The sequence below is a fragment of the Mus caroli genome, unplaced genomic scaffold, assembly GCF_978045245.1.
Source record: "Mus caroli unplaced genomic scaffold, Mus_caroli_1 scaffold_13, whole genome shotgun sequence".
In the NCBI taxonomy this organism is placed as follows: Eukaryota; Metazoa; Chordata; class Mammalia; order Rodentia; family Muridae; genus Mus; species Mus caroli.
This window is the reverse complement of record NW_028227268.1, coordinates 18,479,862-18,499,141: the sequence shown is the minus strand read 5'-3', so window position 1 is coordinate 18,499,141 and position 19,280 is coordinate 18,479,862. Positions and strand designations below refer to the sequence as shown.

The following is a 19,280-nucleotide window of genomic DNA, read 5'->3' as shown; positions in this document are numbered from 1 at the left end:
TACATGGTCATCAAGAATTAAGCTTCTCCCCTGGATCACTCAACACACGGGTGCTAAAATAATCCTATATCTGAGTGTTACGACACATGCCTATATTTGTTAGTTAAGGGGCTGAGGCAAGATGATCATGAAGTCAGGACCAACCTATACTACATAGCAAGGTTCTGCCCTCCATTTAAAATAGTTTTTCAGTAGTTCTTAGAAATTTTCTATGGTTCTCTATAGCATACTGTGACTTTCAAACCACTAGAGTTGATATTCAAAGTATTTCATAATATGTCTCATTGCTTTCTCTTTGCTGGTGATTCCACTAAATCCTTATTCTTGTAGCTATGCCTTTACTTATGCTGTAATCCCTATTTTTACTTTATTTAAAAACACTTTGGGACAAAGGTTAAGATTTAACATAACATTCCCCCTTTCCTTGTCTAGTAATTCATGTTCCAGAGAAAAACTCCATACATATATAGCTCCCATACTTCTTAGCCCTGAGTAGTGTACACAATGAATGTAAAATATAGAAAGCTAAGAACAAGAATGAGCTCTGGACAAAACTGAGAAATTTCAAAGTATTAACAGCTAGCACTCATGTATGCTAAGAACTAAGATAAATCTTCCCTGTATTTAACTAAGACTCACATCAGCCCTATGAGAGAGTAGCTATCAGACTTCCCATTTTACCGGTTAGGAAGTTCATTCACAGCTAAGCATTCTTCCTAGCACATGAAAGATCTGGGGTCCAGCCTCAGGAGTCCAGCTCTGCAATCTACTCTAATCAGCCTGTTACATCTTCACTAAGGAAATAAATTATAAAGACGGTGTAGGGAAACAGAAGAACAGACGTTAAGCAATGAAAAAGAAAATTATCATAAATAAAAGTTTGGGGAAGGGGCACTGAAGTAAGAAGGAAAGTGAAGACAATAAAAAGCTGACAAGCCAAGGTAAAAGCAAAAAGTCAATTGATGGGAGCTGGGGTGACAAGGAAGGTCTGGGAAGGCTTTGAGGGAAAGGTTGCCATGTCAGGCAGAATGTAAAACAGAAATAAGAAAAGTTGAGTCTTACAAGATAGCAAAAGTGTCATTGTAGGTGTTGGGCCTTGGCACAGGCACTTGTTGGAGTCTCCATTTTGGGCTGAGATGAACACACAACAGTGTCTCATTTACACACAAGCAGAAGTCACATATGTTGGTGTAATTGTAGGCAGTTTTTTCTATAGTTAAATCATTTTCTGTACTAGAATTTTCAGGATATGGAGTTATGGTAGATTCCATTTTCAAAACTTGAACTGTTGGGCTTGGATGTTTCTCAACCTGATCTGGAGATAGACCTGTTGTACCAGGCCACTTCGGAGTAAGAGCTGTAGTCTCTGGGGCTTTAGAATGTGTACTCTCTGGAGAAGCAGCTGTAGTTGTTGAGACTCCAAAATGTGTAGCCTCTGAATAAAGACCTGTAGTTGTTGGGACTTCAGAATATATAGCCTGTTGATAAGGAGCTGTGGTTGTTGGAACTTCAGAATGTGCAGTCACTATAACTGATAAATTTGAATGTTGAGTTTCAACATAAACTGAAGTTAAAACTGTTGCTGGGTAACGCTCTACAGATTGGGCTACCGTCTCCACAGGTATCTCTGAAGGATGAGCTGGAGTCTCCTTCATTATGGAAGAATGTTTAGCCATTGTATTAGGTTGTTGAGTTACAGAAAAATTTGAGTACAAATGTGGCATTGGGACTTGAAGATGCATTGAAGAAGGAACTGTAGTCTCATTGAAAGTAGTAGAATGATAAACCTCACTAGTGGAGCCAGAGGATTCAGAGAGTCCCAGGTCTAAAGGTTGATATGAAACATTGGGTGTTACATGTTTAGCATTACCCTCAATTAGAGATGAAACCACTAGCTTTTTATATTCTAGAGTTTGAACTACACCCTCTTTAGGTGATTTGGTAATCTGAGCTGGGGCCTCCTGCACAGGTTTAGATTCCATAGTTTTAGGAAAAAACAGATCTAGATCAACTACTGTTCCCATTGAAGGTTCTGCATTGTGAAAGAGAATCTCTTCGGGCTGATGTTCTTTACTCTCATTCAGATTTGGTGGTTGCTGAGCCTGTCCAGGAGAAGGAAAAGATATGATGATTTCCTGATCCAAAGGCTGTAATGAAACATTGGGTGGAGTTGGAGAATCATCTTCACCCCCAAATGGAACTGGAAGCAAGCCCTCTTTATATTCTAAAGTTTGAGCTATAATCTCTTTAGGCAATTTTGTGATCTGAGATGGTGTCTCCTGCACAGGTTCAGATGTTGTAGTTTTGAGAAAAAACAGATCTGGAGGTTCAACTATCATTCCCAAGGGAGTATCTGCAAAATGAAGAAAAATCTTTCCTGGTGTATAGTTTTTAGTCTCCTTTGGATTTGGAGGGTGATGAGTCCAACCCGGAGGTTGAGAAGATATGGTGAGTTCCTGATCCAAAGGCTGTAATGATATATTGGGTGGTGGTGGAGACTCAGCTTGACCCTCAACTGGGACTGGAGGCAACCTCTTCTTATATTCTAGAGTGTGAGCTGCAACATCTTTAGGTGATTTTGTAATCTGACTTGGAGTTTCCTGCACAAGATTAGATTTTGTACTTTTGAGAAAAAACAGATCTGGAGGTTGAACTACCATTCCGATGGGAGGTTCTGCATAAGGAAAAAAAATATTTTCTGGTGTATGGTTTTCAGTCTTCACTGCATTTGGAGAGTGGTGAGTATATCCAGGAGGCTGAGAAGACATGGTGAGTTCCTGATCTAAAGGCTGTAATGACATACTGGGAGGAGCTAGAGACTCATCTTGACCCTCAATTGGACCTGAAAGCATTCCCTCTTTATATTCTAGAGTTTGACCTACAACCTCTTTAGGTGATTTTGTAATCTGAGTTGGGTTCTCCTGCACAGGATTAGATTTTGAAGTATTGAGAAGAAAAAGATCTGGAGGTTCAACTGCCATTCCCATTGGAGGTTCTGCATAATGAAGGGAACTCTTTTCTGGTGCATAGTTTTTAATCTCCTTTGGATTTGGAGGGTTGTGATTCCAAGCAGGAGGTTGAGAAGATATGGTGAGTTCCTGATCCAAAGGCTGCAATGACATTTTGGGTGATGTGGCAGACTCATCTTGTTCTTGAACTGGAGCGGGAAGCACCACCTCTTTATATTCGAGAGTTTGAGCTGCAACCTCTTTAGGAGATTCTGAAATCGGAGTTAGGGTCTCCTGCACAGGTTTAGAATTTGTAGTTTCAAGAAAAAACAGATCTGGAGGTTCAACTACCGTTCCCATGGGAGGTTCTGCATAATAAAGAAAAACCTTCCCTGGTGTATAGTTTTTAGTCTCCTTTGGATTTGAGGGGTTGTGAGCCTGTAGAGGAGGGAGGGAAGGTATGATAAGTTCCTGATCCAAAAGCTGTAAAGACTCAGCTTGACCTTCAACAGAAGCTGGAAGCACCCCTTTTTTATATTCTAGAGTAGGAGCTGTAACATCTTTAGGTGAATTTATAATCTGAGTTGGAGTCTCCTGCACAGATTTAGATTTTGTAGATCTGAGAAAAAACAGATCTGGAGGTTCTACTGACATTCTTATGGGTGGCTCTGCATAATGAAGAAAAATCTTTCCTGGTGTATGAGTCTTAGTTTCCTTGGGATTTAGGGTGTCATAGGCTGGTGGAGAAAGAAGGGAAGGTATAATGACTTCCTGATCCAAAAGCTGTAATGACATATTGGGTGGGGTTGGAGACTCAGCTTGACCCTCAACTGGAACTGGAAGCACCCACTCCTTATATTCTGGAGTTGGAGCAAGAATCTCTTTAGGTGATTTAGTCATTTGAGTTGGGTTTTTCTGCACAGAATTATATTTTGTAGTTTTGAGAAGAAACAGATCTGGAGGTTCAACTACCACTCCCATGGGAGGTTCTGCATAATGAAGAAAAATCTTTCCTGGTGTATGATTTTTAGTCTCCTTTGGAATTGGAGGGTGGTGAGTCCAAGCAGGAGGCTGAGAAGATATGGTGAGTTCCTGATCCAAAGACTGTAATGACATATTGGGTGGGGTTGGAGAATCAGCTTGTCCCTCCACTGGAGCCAGAAGCACCCCTTCCTTATATTCTAAGGTATAAGCTACAACCTCTTTAGGTGATTTTGTAATCTGAGTTTGGGTCTCCTGTCCAGGCTTATCTTTTGTAGTTTCGAGAAAAAACAGATCCGGAGTTTCAACTACCGTTCCCATGGGAGGTTCTGCATAATGAAGAAAAATCTTTCCTGGTGTATGATTTTTAGTCTCCTTTGGATTTGGAGGGTGGTGAGTCCAAGCAGGAGGCTGAGAAGATATGGTGAATTCCTGATCCAAAGCCTGTAATGACATATTGGGTAGGGTTACTGACTCAGCTTGTCCCTCAACTGGAGCCAGAACAACCCCCTCCTTATATTCTAGAGTGTGAGCTGCAACCTCTTTAGGTGATTTTGTAATCTGAGTTGGGGTCTCCTGCACAGGTTTAGATTCTGAAGTTTTGAGAAAAAACAGATCTGGAGTTTCAACTACCGTTCCCATGGGAGGTTTTGCATAATGAAGGAAAATCTTCCCTGGTGTATGGTTTTTAGTCTCCTTTGGATTTGGAGGCTCCTGTGCCAGTCCACGAGGAAGAAAAGGTATGATATGTTCCTGATCCAAAAGCTTTAATGACATATTGGGTGGGTTTGGAGACTTATCTTGACCCTCAACTGGATCTGGAAGCACAGCCTCCTTATCTTCTGGACTTTGAGCTACAATCTCTTTAGATGATTTTGTAATATGAACTGAGGTCTCCTGCACAGGTTTAGATTTTGCAGTTTTGAGGAAAAACAGATCTGGAGGTTCAACTATCTTTCCCATGGGAGGTTCTGCATAATGATGGAAAATCTTTCCTGGTGTATGTCTTTTAATTTCCTTTAGTTTTTGAGGGTGGTGAGTCCAACCAGGAAGATCTGAAAGTATGGAGAGTTCCTGATCCACAGACTGTAATGACACACTGTTCGGTGTTGGAAATTCAGTTTGTTCCAGTATTGGCATTGGAATCGTCACATCTTCACCTTCTGGAGCTAGAGCTACAACTTCTTTAACTGGTTCTGTAATTTGAGTTGTGTTCTTCTGAATGCTTTGAGAATGTTCTTCCTCAGTTGTAGGTGGACTATGTACTGTAAGTTCTAGATCCAAAGGCTGATTGGTGATATCAGTTGTGTTTAAATGCTGAATGTGAGCATGCCCTGGATATATCCCCAAAGGGTACTTTTGCGGAGGAACCATGGTCTGGTCTGGAGTTGTTGTATGGTAAGCCTCTCTAGGAGGCTCTGAACTTATAGTGAGTTCCAGGTCCAAGGGATGAAATGAGACAGTGGGTAAAAGTGGATACTTGGCTTGATCCTGAATAGGTGCTGAAACTGTCACTTCTTGATATTCTGGGACTGGAGTTACAACCTGTCTAGGTGTTTCTGAAATCTGAGTTGTGGTCTCTTGAATACTTTGAAAACGTTCTCCCTCAGCAGTAGGTTGATGACTGGAACCTATGGTAAGTTCCAGATCCAAAGGTTTATCTGTGGCTTCATCTGGGTTTGGATGCTGAGAGTGCTTTGGAAAATCAACTGTTATAGTCTCCTTTGAAACTGTAGACCGGTAAGCCTCTTTTGTAGGCTCTGAAGTGAGTTCTAGATTCAAATGCTGAAATGTTTGATATTCAGCTTGATCCTGACTAGGTGTTGGAACTGTTACCTCCTGAAATACAGGGACTGGAACTATAATCTCTTTATGAGGTTCTGTAATCTGAGTTGTGCTCTCCTGCACAGTTTGAGAAAGTTCTCCCTCAGTAGCAGGTTGTGGAGTTATGGTAAGTTCCAGATCCAAAGGTGGAACTATGTCTTCAGTTGGTTTTAGGTGCTGAACAGAAACTTCTTGTGGAAGTGACATATGAGTGTACTTAGGAGGAAAAGCAGTAGTGTTCTTTGGAGTTATAAAATGTTCAGCCTCTCTAGTAGGCTCTGGAGTAATGGTGGGTTCCAGATCTAAGGGCTGAAACGAGACAGTGGGTGAGGTTAAATATTCAGCTTGATCCTGACTTAGTGTTGGAACTGTCACATCAAGATAGACTGGGACTGGAATTGCAACCGCTGTAGGTGATTCCGTGATCTGACCTGTGCTGTTTTGTAGAGTTTGAAGAAGTTCTCCCTCAGCAGTAGGTTGTGGAGTTATGGTAAGTTGCAGATCCAAAGGTTGAACTGTGGCTTCAGTTGGGTTTGGATGCTGAGTGTGAACTTGTTCTGAATGTATCACCAGAGGGTGCTTTGGAGGATGAACTATTATAGTCTGCTGTGGAACTGTAGGAAGATGAGGCTCTCTGGTAGACTCTGGAGTTATGGAAAGTTCCAGGTCTAATGGCTGAAATGAGACAGTAGATGAGGTTAAATATTCAGCTTGATCTTGACTTGGCGTTTGAACTGTCACCTCCTGAGACATTGGGACTAGAGCTACAACCTCTATAGGTGGTTCTCTTATTATCTGAGATGTGCTGTCTTGTAGAGTTTGAGGAAGTTCTCCCTCAGCAGTAGGTTGTGAAGTTAGGATAAATTCCAGATTTAAAGGTTGAACTGTGGCTTCAGTAGGGTTTGGATGCTGAGTGTGAACTTGTTCTGAATATATCACCAGAGGGTGCTTTGGAGCATGAACTATTATAATCTGCTGTGGAACTGTAGGATGATAAGGCTCTCCAGTAGCCTCTGGAGTTGTGGTGGGTTCCAGATCTAAGGGTTGAAATGAGACAGTGGGTGAACGTGGATAGTTAGCTTGATCCTGAGTTGGTATTGGAATTGTCCCCTCATGATGTTCTGGAGCTTGCACTGTAACCTCTTTAAGTGGCCCTGTCAACTGAGTTGTGGTCTCCTGCAAAGTTTGAGCAAAGTTCTCCGTAGGAGTAGATTGCAGACTTATGGTAAGTTCCAGATCCAATGGTTGAACTGTGGTTTTAGCTGGGTTTGGATGCTGAGTCTCTACATGCTGTGGATGTGAGATTTTCACTTGAGAATAAGTCTGTGGATTTATAGTTCTCTTTGGTAACATATGCTTAGTCTCCGGAGTAATTCCTGAAGTTACAGTGACTTCCAGGTCTGAAGGCTGAAATGAACCATTAGATGATATTGTATACTCACCTTGATCCTGATCTGGTCTTGGAACTGTCATTTTGTGTCCTGGAATGTCAGTTACCATATTTTTCAGTGGTTTTGGAGAGTGATGTGGAATCTTGTTATGGATTAGAGAAAAATTTCCCACCCTAGGAGGTTTTAAAGCCTGAGCTGCAGTGGGCTTTAGCACTGGAAATAGTTTCTGCTGACTTGGAGAAGGTTCCACAGAAAACTCTTCAAGTTGGTTTGGGACCCCTTGACCAATTGGAGAATACTGATCCTCTTCTGGGGCAGTTGGATACTGAGTTAGGATATTCTGTGATGCTGGAGAATAAACTTGGCCATGACCCAGGGGTAGACCTGTTACCTCATAGTGACCTGGAGGTTGAGCTATCTCTTCAGTAGGTAGCTCTAGACTATGTTCTGGAGTCTCCTGCTGGGCTAGAAAGGGTTCTCCTTCCTCAGAGATCTGTGATATTCCAGTTATGTCTTCCTGCTGGCTTAAAGGTTTGTCATACAAAATAGGTTCTAGGGATTGAGATAGAACACCCTGTTGAGTTTTCAAGAATTCGACCTCTTCAGGCGCTGCAGCAGCATCATAATAGACAGAAGTTCCCATCTCTATGGGGTTTTCTGTTATGGTAATAGCCAGATCTGAAGGTTGACCAGTCACATCTGACAAGCTAGAATGCTGAGTCTGATAGAGATTTGAGGGCAAAATTGTCACTCCATGATTCTCTGGAAATTGAGCTAGTTGTTCAGTTGCAGAACTTTTAAACTCTTCATCATACTCTGAGGCTTGAACTGGTACCTCTGGCTGGCTTTCAAATTGACTCTCCCCAGGAGTCTCAGAAGCCTGAGCTGGAGGTTCTTCCTCTTTAAGAAAAGGTTCGATATCATTAGAATACTCTATAGCATGCACTGGGAACTCCTGCTGGGCCAGAAAAGGCTCAATCTCCTTTATAGGTCCCAAAGTTACAGTAAGTGTCACATCCACAGGTATAACTGTAACATTTGGCAAGTGATACTGGTAATCTTCATTTTGAGTTGGCTGGATTTCAGGAATTGGTGAAGTTTCAACTACAGTCTCAATAGGGGATTCTGGAGCTCCAAATGGAGCCTCTTGCTCGACTAGAGGGAACACTGTAGGCTGAACTGAGGCTTCTGGTTGGTTTTCAGAACCTGATCCTACCACCTCAGGAGACTCAGAAAGTTGAATTGGTTGCTCTAGTTCACTGAAAGAAGATTCATCCTCCAAAACAGGGTCTAAATGTTGAGATAGATCTTCTTGCTGGGTTGGTAAGGCGCCTACCTCCTCTGAATCCTCCTGAGGCTGAACTGAAGACTCCAGATCAATTCCAGAAGATTCACCTTCCTCAGGAGTCTCAGAAGGTTCACCTGGCTGCTGCTGCTGCTGCTGGCTAAGAAAAAGTTCAGCTCCAACAAGAGGACCTGGAGTCTGAGTTGGAGTCTCCTCCTCATATGAAGATGACTCAACCTCCTTTATAGGCTCAGAAGTAATTTTAAGTTGTGTATCTACAGGCTTACCTGTAATAGTGGGCAAAGTATAATAGAGTTGATGGTGAAGTGGGTCTTCTTTTTGATTTAAAGTTTCATCTTCCTCAGGAGACTGTGGAAAATAATCTGGAGCTTCCTGCTGGAGGTTCTCTGGATTTTGAGTTTGTGTCTCCATCTGGTCAAGTTCAACCTGCTCTAAGAGCTCAGGAACTTCGTCTGCATTCTCCTGGGATTGCAGAGGAAGGTTATAAGAATGAGGTTCATTCATAGTCAGGTCTTCATAATAATCATCCATAATTGGTTTCTGAAACTGAGGTTTTCCAACAACCACTTTAGCAAGTTTTTTGTGCTGAGCTAGATCTTTCTTCAACTCCTTGGGTGAAACAATGAACGTTGTTGCTGCATCCCCACCTAGACTGGCAGTACTTTTGAACTCTGAAGACAGAGTGGGAGCCTGATTTTGATCCCCACTTGGCATTAACATATTCCCTGGCTGCTTCCCAGTTGTCAGCTTGTCAGTCAGGTCCTGATGGGGAATGAGCTCCTCAGATGCTGGGTTCAGCTCCTGAAGAGTACTAGGGTCCTGGAACAGAAGCAAACTGTCAGTCAACTCCTCAAGTGGGGACAACATCTCTGTGGAAACGGAGGACCCCAGGTGATCAACGTCCCCTGCGTCTGTCTTGGATATTTGAGTATGTGCGGCTTTAGGTGGATGATCAGAAGGGTGCCAAGACCAGAGCTTGGTTGGCACCCAGGGCTTTGAAGTCAACTGGACTGGATTTCCAGTGAACTCTGGAATGGAAACAGCTGCGGCCAGCAGCCACAAAAGTTGCCACGTGAAGAGAAGCCTTCGTGCGCCAAAGTGCAGTGGAGGCATGACATGCAGTAGGGACTGATCCACAGCGCTGTCCCACACTGGTGGGAAACTGAATGAAAGCCCTCGGAACCTTGACAACCAGCTTGCCCTGCCCCGCCCTTTATTTATGACAGTTAACCTTTGTTACAAAACCATTACTGGGCAGGGTCCCAATTAGATTCTGCTTGTTCTCTTGCCTGTAATCTTTTTTCCTGGGCCCTTTGGACTGTCTCTCTTTCAACTTTGTTGCAGAAAATTCCAACAGTCAAATTTAAAAGTTATCCTGGAGTACTTGTATCCCGTTTCTTGCTTCTGTAGCATCTTCCTTGTGTCCACAGTAGACTGATCAATGAATAAGCACCAAATAATATGTTGTTAGGACTTTAAAAGTAATGTTTAATTACAATAAAGTCATACATTTTTATTATTGTTGTATGGTGGATAGGGCACATGCTCTAACATGCATGCAGAAGTCCAAGAATAGTTTATGGAGTTTGTTCTCTCTTTCCACCTTTAAGAGGCTTCTAGGAATGGAACTCTGATCATGAGGCTTGCATTATGAGGTGGCAAGTACATTTATCTGTTGAGCTACCTGCAGGCCATGAATATAAACTTAATCATACATTACTATTTTCAAGTTTTTAACTCTTGTAGGCCTTTTTAACACAGACCTTCTGTAATGTGCTTAACCTTTCTGGGTTTATAAATTTCTATGTACATTTTGGAACACTGATTACTTTAGGAGAAAGCTACCATATCCAATCCTTTCTCATCTGAAAGCATTTTTTTAACATTTTTTTAACCAAAATGTATTTTATATCTATGCCCTTTTTTGTGTCTCTTTTCTCAATTAATTACTTTGTTATATTTTCTTTACAAATTTAAAAACATTTTATGTCACACTTCATACTGATATATGGATAAGTAGGATGCTTAAAAACTGCAACAATGCTCTGAGCTACACAGCTTTATACCTGTGTGCCAAAATTAAGCATAAGCCAACCTCACTCGGAAATAGAGGAGACGGGCTACTCAGCAAGGATAAAGCTAATAGACTCAGTGAGATTCTATTGTCATACACAGATGAGAAAACATTATTAAGGAACCTTGTATTCATGTTATCTGAGAAGAGAATAGCTGACTACTCTAGTCATTTGTGCCTTTTTGGGGGTGGGAAACTATAGAACTCACAATCCACAAGAGCCCCAAGGTCCTTTTGGCTCTGTGTTGCTAATAACCTGAGGTTATACTATGGCACTGTCCTCCCTTCCTCTAGGAAAGCAGAATGATACATTCTTTATGAAGAGACTGGCTCCCAAGCTTTACTCAGGTGCTTCTTGATTGGGATGCAAATATCTTCTGATGTCTGCTGGCATCTCAATGTGCACAGAAGGCTACTCCACCCAGATAGAAGGAACTCAGACAATTATTCGCTAGAGTAAGATCTATCCTTTCTGAGTCTTTATAGTTTCAAGAGCATCACAAAGTTGAAGTTGTTTCACCTTGAAACCTGTTTTAAAAAAACATAAATGGTCTCAAGTAAACAAAAAAGACATTTACTTTAAATACAAAGGTAAGTTCTGTCTAAATATAACAACAGCTATAACCTCCTGTGTTTCAGTCTGCATCATTGCTTTTCTTTTGGACACTCTTGGTATACCATATTCTCAATAATATATAAATGATTAAAACCTCCCACTATTTTCTTATTAATTATTCCATCATTGACTCTACTTCTTAGACTTGTTTTATTCTGTTTACCACATCAATATAGAATATTCTGCATGTAACTATCAGTAATTTTTTTCAAAGTCAAAGAGAGCTTCTTCTAGGTGTGTGTGTGTGTGTGTGTGTGTGAGAGAGAGAGAGAGAGAGAGAGAGAGAGAGAGAGAGAGAGAGAGCTTCTTCTAACCTTAGAAGTTAAGATACTGAAGACAGCTGTCTAAAATAGGTGTCTGACAAGACCTGAGGGCTCTTAATATCTGTCAGCAACACAAGGGAAACCTGAGCCATTATTAAACAGAATGATGACTACACTATATCCAACCAAATAAATGAATTTATTTAAATGCTTGTGAGAATAATAATTGTTCTATGTTTCAAAAACAAAAGTACATCCATAATTTTTTTAAAGGTTTATTTATTTATTATATGTAAGTACACTGTAGCTGTCTTCAGACACTCCAGAAGAGGGCACCAGATCTCGTTACGGATGGTTGTGAGCCACCATGTGATTGCTGGGATTTGAACTCTGGACCTTCGGAAGAGCAGTCGGGTGCTCTTACCCACTGAGCCATCTCACCAGCCCCTACATCCATAATTCTTAGACCATTATCCTAGTGAGGAAAGACAGTCATAGCACACATCTGGCTAACTGGCCTTACTTTAGGTACATTCTGATAGGACTCATTGTCACTGCCTCTAATCTATTCCAGAAGTTCCTGGTGCCAGAATCTAAGGAATTCTGGCCAAAATCTAAGCCAAAAATATGGCATGAATCTTACCCACAGGTTTAAAATTGGCAGAGGGAAGATATACTTCCTGCAGAATCTTGCCTTTTGTAGATCAAGGCTTGAATCACACACTGAGCAAAACTGGTTGGTAGAACTGATGATGGTGAGCCTATTCCACACCATCATTAGCACTTATGCTTCTGACTTAGATGCCCTACCTAGCCTCGGAACCAGTCTAGGAAAAAGACAAAAACCAAAAAACCTCAGAATCAATTGGACTACCTTTTCAACGTTGGATTTACTCATTACTTAAGCCATTCCATAAGAAGTCAAAGAACTAGATGTTCACACAAGAGTTTATGAAAATATTTAGATAATGGTTTGCCAAGGTAATTGAAGGCTGAAAACATTTGGATTTGGGCAACTATTTTAGCAATAAAGCAAGTCCTTAACCAGGAATTAGAGAAACATGACTCCCTTTTTTCCTCCAAAACTTCTGGGTAGGCCAACTCTCCTACTGTAAATGTAAAAGTTCTATCAAGTATATGCTTAATAAAAAAAACTTGCCACTGACAAGGGAGTTCGAGAAAGAAATTAATAATAATGTGTCTCCTCTATTCCCCTCTCCACATTGAAAACAAAGCTTCCTCCAGCTCATACACAGACTCTTTGGGGACACCAACAACTCAAGGACTTCTGTGGTCATGGGACATCAGCACCACTTCTGTATAGACTAAAGACTGTAAAGCTACTAGGAGTTTGAATTAAAGTACATTCTAGAATATATTCTCTCTCTCTCCCTCCCCCTTCCCCCTCCTTCTCCCTGTGTGTGTGTGTGTGTTTGTGTGTGTGTGTGTTGTTGTATGTGGTGTGCGTGTGTATGTGTGTTACTGACACTAAAATCAAAGGCCTTACAAGTGTTAGGCAAGCTCTTTACTACTGAGTCACAGCCCCAAAACCCCTAAAATTTTTAATGAAAATATATTTTTAAAAAAACACTCCAACAATCCCAGCTAACAGTGAGGTGTCCTATAGCTTCAAAATCGATTAATATTTGCAAAGGAACTACTAGATGTTAGCATTTTGATGACATGCTTCAGAAATCATGAAGAAAATATGGACTATCCAAATGATTAAGGTGGTTAATTCTAGGTAGTGGGCTAATCCATATATATATATATATATATATATATATATATATATATATATATCCACTTACTTTCAACAGCAGTTGTCCTCTTGCATGTTCTCCATATAACCCAGTTCAATCCTTTTGCCTATAGTCTTTGATTATAGTGACATGAAAGTATGGTTAGTCAAAGTCTACAAAGTTTTCTTCATGACTCTGTTTGACCAATGAAAACCAAAGTAGTAATTTGGCCATTCTTGGCTTTGTGAGCCATTTAGGACGAGAGCCTGATGTCAAGCTGCCATATATTTGGTGTTAAGATAAAGTCACAAGAGACTTACAGTATCAGAATCTGCCAGAGATTCTATTTTGGATATACTTGAAACTCAGTGTTTGTTTTACAGAGTGGATGTGAAGATTAAATGGCATAAGAAAAACATTTTTAATTGTATTCAAAGAGAACCCTAAATGCTTTTTTTTTTAAGTCACAGTACTTTCTGCATCATTTTCAGGACATATGATTTACTAGTTGCCCTCTATTGGTGGACAGTGCTAACAACAAGAAAGTCTGGCAGAGAAAAGCATAGACTTGAGAGTGAGCAAAGGCATGTTTCAGTCTTCACAGCTAGCAGCTCCTATTGCAGAATATGACCCAAAAGGCAGAGGAGATGAACCAGCCACCCACCTCCTCTCCAAATTGCTAATCCATTAAAAGGAAGAAATACACCTATCTCTATGAATTTTACAGGCAACTAAAACTGAGAGAAGTTCATCTGCATTACTACACATCTGTGAGAATGCAAATTCTTCCTAAAATTTATTCTAAATATTTTACAAATCATTGTGGATTTTTCTTTTCTTTTCTTTTCTTTTTCTTTCTTTTTTTTTTTGTTGTTGTTTTTGTTTGGTGTTTTGTTTTTTGACAAGGCCTCCTATAACTGGATTCTCTTTGTTGCCCCCAGGATAATATTGAACTTCCGACCTCCTATCTCCAACTTGAGTGTTAGGATTAGAGGTGTATACCAATCTGCCCGCTTTAGGTTTTTTTTAATGTGATGTTAGAAATAGAAGCCCACTTCACGTTAGGCAAGCACTCACTCTACCAAATGAACTATTTCCCAGCCTTACGGTACAGTAGTTCTTTCAAAAATATCTACTTCAATTATTTTAAAGTGTATATTTATAAGATTTGAACAATACAAAATAAATAAACAATACAAAGTAATAAATAATCAGTAGTCTGTGGATCTATTTATGCACCTTAGTTCTCTGTCACAAGTCTATAAGCAAATACGCACCTGATAGGCCAATATTTTGTTCTTTTCCAGAACGAAGCACAGTCTATACTATCCTCTAGGGGACTGATAATGTGTCAACTGAATGAGTGAATGAATGAATGAATGAATGATTTAAAAATGACATTTTCTTCTCTATCTGAAGATCTAAAACTGCCTGTTAGAAATGTCCAGTTCTGTAAGGAAGGCTGGCTGTATGATATGTCACAGTGGGATTCCTCTAGACAAGTAGGAAGTACGGAGTTGTTACTTCAGGTAAGTTTACCATAGTTCTTTCTGGCAGTCACCTTCCTTCATGAAGAGAAAATGAAATAAAAAAATTATTTTAAAGTGCTTTATACCCTTTTTTGATGTTATTTTTAAACATTATTTTCTTTTCTATATTTATAAAAGGTGTGTGTATTGGGGAGTGGGGGGACAAGGCAGAACTACCTATATTCACTGGAGCTAAAAAAAAATAAATATAGTTAAGCTGATAACAAGGCAGGAGGGTGAATAATAGTAAGGCAAGGCTCTGCAGTAAGTATGACTTCACGTATTCAATGGTGGGCTTTACTTGTAAAATTCCTAAAACCTACGATTTATAAAATGGTTTCAGTTTCCAAAAGCCAATAAAAACTCACTACTGCTTTGTAATTTCTCCAGTGACATCTATACTATACAAATGCTTCGACCGATATATCCACAGGTTAGAAACAGATCAGAATAGCTAAAGAATGTCTGACAGACGATCTCTCCAGTCATTAGAAGTGGGTGATCTAGAATGGAATAGAGTGTTGAACAATATACAGAAGTAGAGATAGTGTAATAATAATACACTACTAAGTTTCCAGATCCAATAACAGCTACAAGGACAAACATAGGCAGCAAGAAACGATGAAGCAGCCAATCATTACAGGTGTCTGAATCGAGGAACATAATGAGAAGTCACCCTGAGACAAGTTCTTGGAAATTAAATTGGTTGGCATGTTGACAAGGAAGTTTCTACAACACCTCGACGGAGCCCATTTTCTGGGACCTGAAGGGAGTTTTGATAAGACCGTTTAAGAGTGATCAAGATAAACTATCCCCTCTTTGGATTAAAAAATGACAGGTTTACCACGCTTATACACCTTAAATCCAGAGACAAGCAACAGAAGCCAATCTTGTGGTTTCTTGAATTTAAAGGCAACATAAACTGGTACAGAACGTTCTACATGAATACACTTGGGTTTAACCTCATACAAGTCACTGCTACAAACCTAAAAAAAAAAAAAAATCCTGTAACTACGTTGAAGCCTGGAGCCAGAGGCTCAGTGAAAATGCTCGGCTGGCTAAGGGCGCCGGGCTGGCTCACTGACCGCTGGTCCTCTAGCCCTGCGTCCCAAGTTATTACCTGCAGCTGAAACTCGAAGCCAGAGGGCGCGGAGAGGTGGCCTGGTCCATCCTCTCTTCAGTACTTGCGAGGCCTCTAGAGCTCAAGCTCCCACTCAACGCTTTCGCGGTCCAGGGTCGACGCCTACTCCTTACCTTCACTGCGCCTGCGCAAGCAACCAACGCCCTGCACAGGCGCACAAGCAAGCGGCCTGAATCACCACTGATGTCCAGAGTCCTGGCTGACTTCCGGTTCTCAATCTTCAGCTCCAGCCACACCACTCCAGCGCTGGAGTTGACGCTAATTCCCCAATCCAAGAGTATTTTTAAGGGTAGACTTGCAGGATCCAATTGGCTTCACCTTCACTTCCCGAAGAGATTAAAATAGTACGTAGTTAGCACCTTTGAACTGGTGGGAAATGACTTCTAAAGATGGGTTCCTTGGAGTTAACTTTAAGGGGTTTAAAATATGATAGATTAAACAGAACTCAGTCACTAGAGATCTTGCGGTTGAAATGTTTAAAGGCATGTCCCTGGTCGTCCTGGACTTTCTGGTGGTGTATGTATGTGGAGTTGGGCCAGGGCAGGATGAGAAGCTGGGAGTAAATTGAGGAGAAGCAAATTTGGGAAAGGATCAAAATGGATCCAAATAACTGCTGGAGCCTAAGAAAGGTGCTCTGGGAGATATAATAATGGGCTACTTGTGGGAGTAATGCCCAGCGAGATGATGAGGCCTAAGGCTCAATAATTCTAGGTTGTCAGAGGCCAATAGGACTCCGCAGAACTTGTGAGTTTAATGACAGCCCTCAGATCCTTGCTGGTCTATGATGGTGTTTTCATCTGTCCTCAACAAAATAACAAAAGGACAGTAGCATTATTTTAATGTTTATAGGTGATTTGCCTGAATGTATGGCTGTGCACTACATATGCCTATTGCCCACGGAAGCCAGAAGATGCAGTTGGATCCCCTGGATCTTACAGACAGTTACAGGCAGTTGTAAGCTACCATGTGGGTGCTAGGAATTGAGCCTGGATCCTCCGGAAGAGCAGCCAGTGTTCTTAACCACTGAGCCATCTCTCTTACCTTGAAAATATAATTTTTTAATTGTATAAAATGAACTGTAATGTATTCTGCTCCCCTTGAATGTATGACTTTCATAAAAATTACTTTACAAAAAATGCTGAGACTATTATAATATTACTTTTTTTTTTTATGTAGCACTGGTTCATTTGTCCATAGAGAAACTCATGACACCAATAGCTTTAAGGACATCTTGGACATTTGGGCTCAGTTCTCCACCTATTCCGATCTCACGATTTGCTGCTCTCCGGCTCTGCAGAGTAGAGACCCAGTTAAAGTGGAACCAGGTTGGATTACAGGTGCTTTGGATGCCATCATGGTAGCACTCTCTTGTTTCCTCCAGAAGAGTGCTGCCAAAGAGAGATTGATGGAGTCACCATGTAAAGGGCAGCTATGAACTCAAACCACTCTCTAAGGCTCTTTCTGAGATTCTTTTCCCTGGATAGGAAAGGCAGTATCTCATACGAAACTTGTGACAAAGCAGTTGTCCCGTCCATGCACTGTTCCAAGTACTGCTTGATCAAAACATACGTTGTCATCTGAGTGTATGATGTCATCATTCGAATCTGATCCATAAGCTCTTTCCCAGGAGACTTGAGTTTGGTTGCTAGAAAACCAAACAGCAAGGTGCCTACCCAAGGCTGGGAGTTGAACCAATCAACTGTGGCACTTGGTGGGTAAGTGTTGAGGTGGGTTTCCGACTCTGCATGGCCAGATTTCCCTAGCATAACCATGAGTGTCTTGTTGAGCCTGACTTGTTCAGAGCCGCTACGAATTTTCTCAGAAGATCCAATAATAGCTAACCCGATCAGGAGTGTGCAGCAACTATAGAAGACATCTCAAGAGATGTAATTACGTGTTCTTTGATTCCCTCTTGGTGGTGCACTGAAGTTTCACAGGCAGGCCAATCTTTCCCTTGGACAGGCGAGGAGAAGTAAGACCACTCAAGAACTCCAGCAGAACACAGTGCTTCCCACAGTCCTGGGAATAGATAACACATGAAGATCAAACTGCCAGTAGCTGGATGGAATCTCATCCTGAGATCATGACTAAGCATTGACAGTGTGTTGATGTCGACGACTCTTTCTGTCGACTCCTGGATGGGTATCTGTGGCATCTCTAGGATATTCTCTGCAGTCACCACTCAATTTGAAATCCAACGTAAATCCAATTTCAGTTGTTTCTGTGTCCGTAGCTTCTGCTTCATCATGAGAAAGAGGTGTCTGGGTTGGGTTAGGCTTCCTTCTTTTGTTGACATTTCATAGACATCTTAGAATGTTCTAGCTATGGTATTAATTATAAGAACTTAGTAATAATATAAACTAAGCATTAAGGTCAAGTTGGAATTTGTGATGATTAATCCTTGTCACCCAGACTAGATTTAAGATTGCCATGGAAACAGCCCTGGGTGTGTCTGGGAGGATATTTCCAGGAAAGTTTTGACAGAGGAAGACCTGCTTGGAAGGCACTATCGCATGGGCCAGGATTCTGGGCCAACCAAAAAGGAGAAAGCGAGCTGAGCTGAGCACCAGCATTTATCTCTGCTTCCTAACGACAGATGCCATGTGACCAACTGTCCCACACTCTTGCTGCCATGTCAGCTGTGACCGACTGGACTCTCAAACTGGGAGTCAAAACATAAAAAACAAAACCAAAAACCTTGGTTTCCGCCCAGGTATTTTGGCACAGCAACATGACAGGCATCTAATATGGAGCTCTTCTGGTTTAACAAAAATTGGAAACCAGTACATCGTCAGCTCCTTGGTCTGATTGCTGATGCAGTTAAAGCTTGGGGTAGAGGAATGAGTGGTCAAAGTAAATACTCCAGTTTAGTTAGACACTACTGATAGTGGCTGTGCAGGACATCTCCCAACTGTCCCTTTTATCTACTCCTGCCAAACCAATAAGATCCTATGCAGAAAAGTGTGTGTGCACGCATGCACACACCAAATGCCATAACACAGGGGTATAAGTCAGGACAACTTCCAGGAATGAGTTTTCTCCTCTACCATGTAGGTTCCTAGAATTGAACTAAAGTCATTAGGTTTGGCAGGAAACACTGTTACCTGCTAAACTATTCTGCTGGTTCTATAATTATTTATTATTTTTTAATTATTATTATTATTAATCTAGATTCTCAGTCGTTCCAAATCACTGGTACCTGTTACCATAGCTTTGTCTCAGTACCATTTTCTCCACTTCTATTCCTGACTCACAGCACTACTGGCTGGTTACCTATATCTGATCTTCAATTTACCTTTAAAAACAGTTGTCTGACACTAACTAACCAATATGTATAAATTTTAGTAAATATTTTATTGCCCACTGCAATATTTGTGGATGTCTCTCCTTCACCACCTTAATTATGAATACCCAAGAGCACATTTGTCTTCCTTTTTCTTGGGTCTAGAACACTCTTAAAGTGGT

At 41.0% G+C, this 19,280-nt stretch overlaps 2 protein-coding genes across 2 annotated transcripts in view; both read right to left on the bottom strand.

Annotated features, from left to right (window-relative positions):
- The window catches only part of LOC110304566 (uncharacterized), an 87,134-nt gene extending 77,453 nt beyond the window's left edge, over positions 1–9,681 (bottom strand). The window contains exon 1 of the mRNA XM_085829511.1: positions 1,063–9,681. Coding sequence (XP_085685637.1) covers positions 1,063–9,563 — 8,501 coding nt within the window. The 5' untranslated portion in view covers positions 9,564–9,681. The remainder of the gene's footprint in view (positions 1–1,062) is intronic.
- Positions 9,682–15,162: 5,481 nt separating this feature from the next.
- On the bottom strand, positions 15,163–19,024 carry LOC110304567 (endogenous Bornavirus-like nucleoprotein 1). The gene is given in 6 exon segments (XM_085829203.1): positions 15,163–15,177; positions 15,929–16,073; positions 17,319–17,676; positions 17,679–17,944; positions 17,946–18,051; positions 19,015–19,024. Coding segments are annotated over 6 exon segments (900 nt in total).
- Between the last annotated feature and the right edge of the window lie 256 nt (positions 19,025–19,280).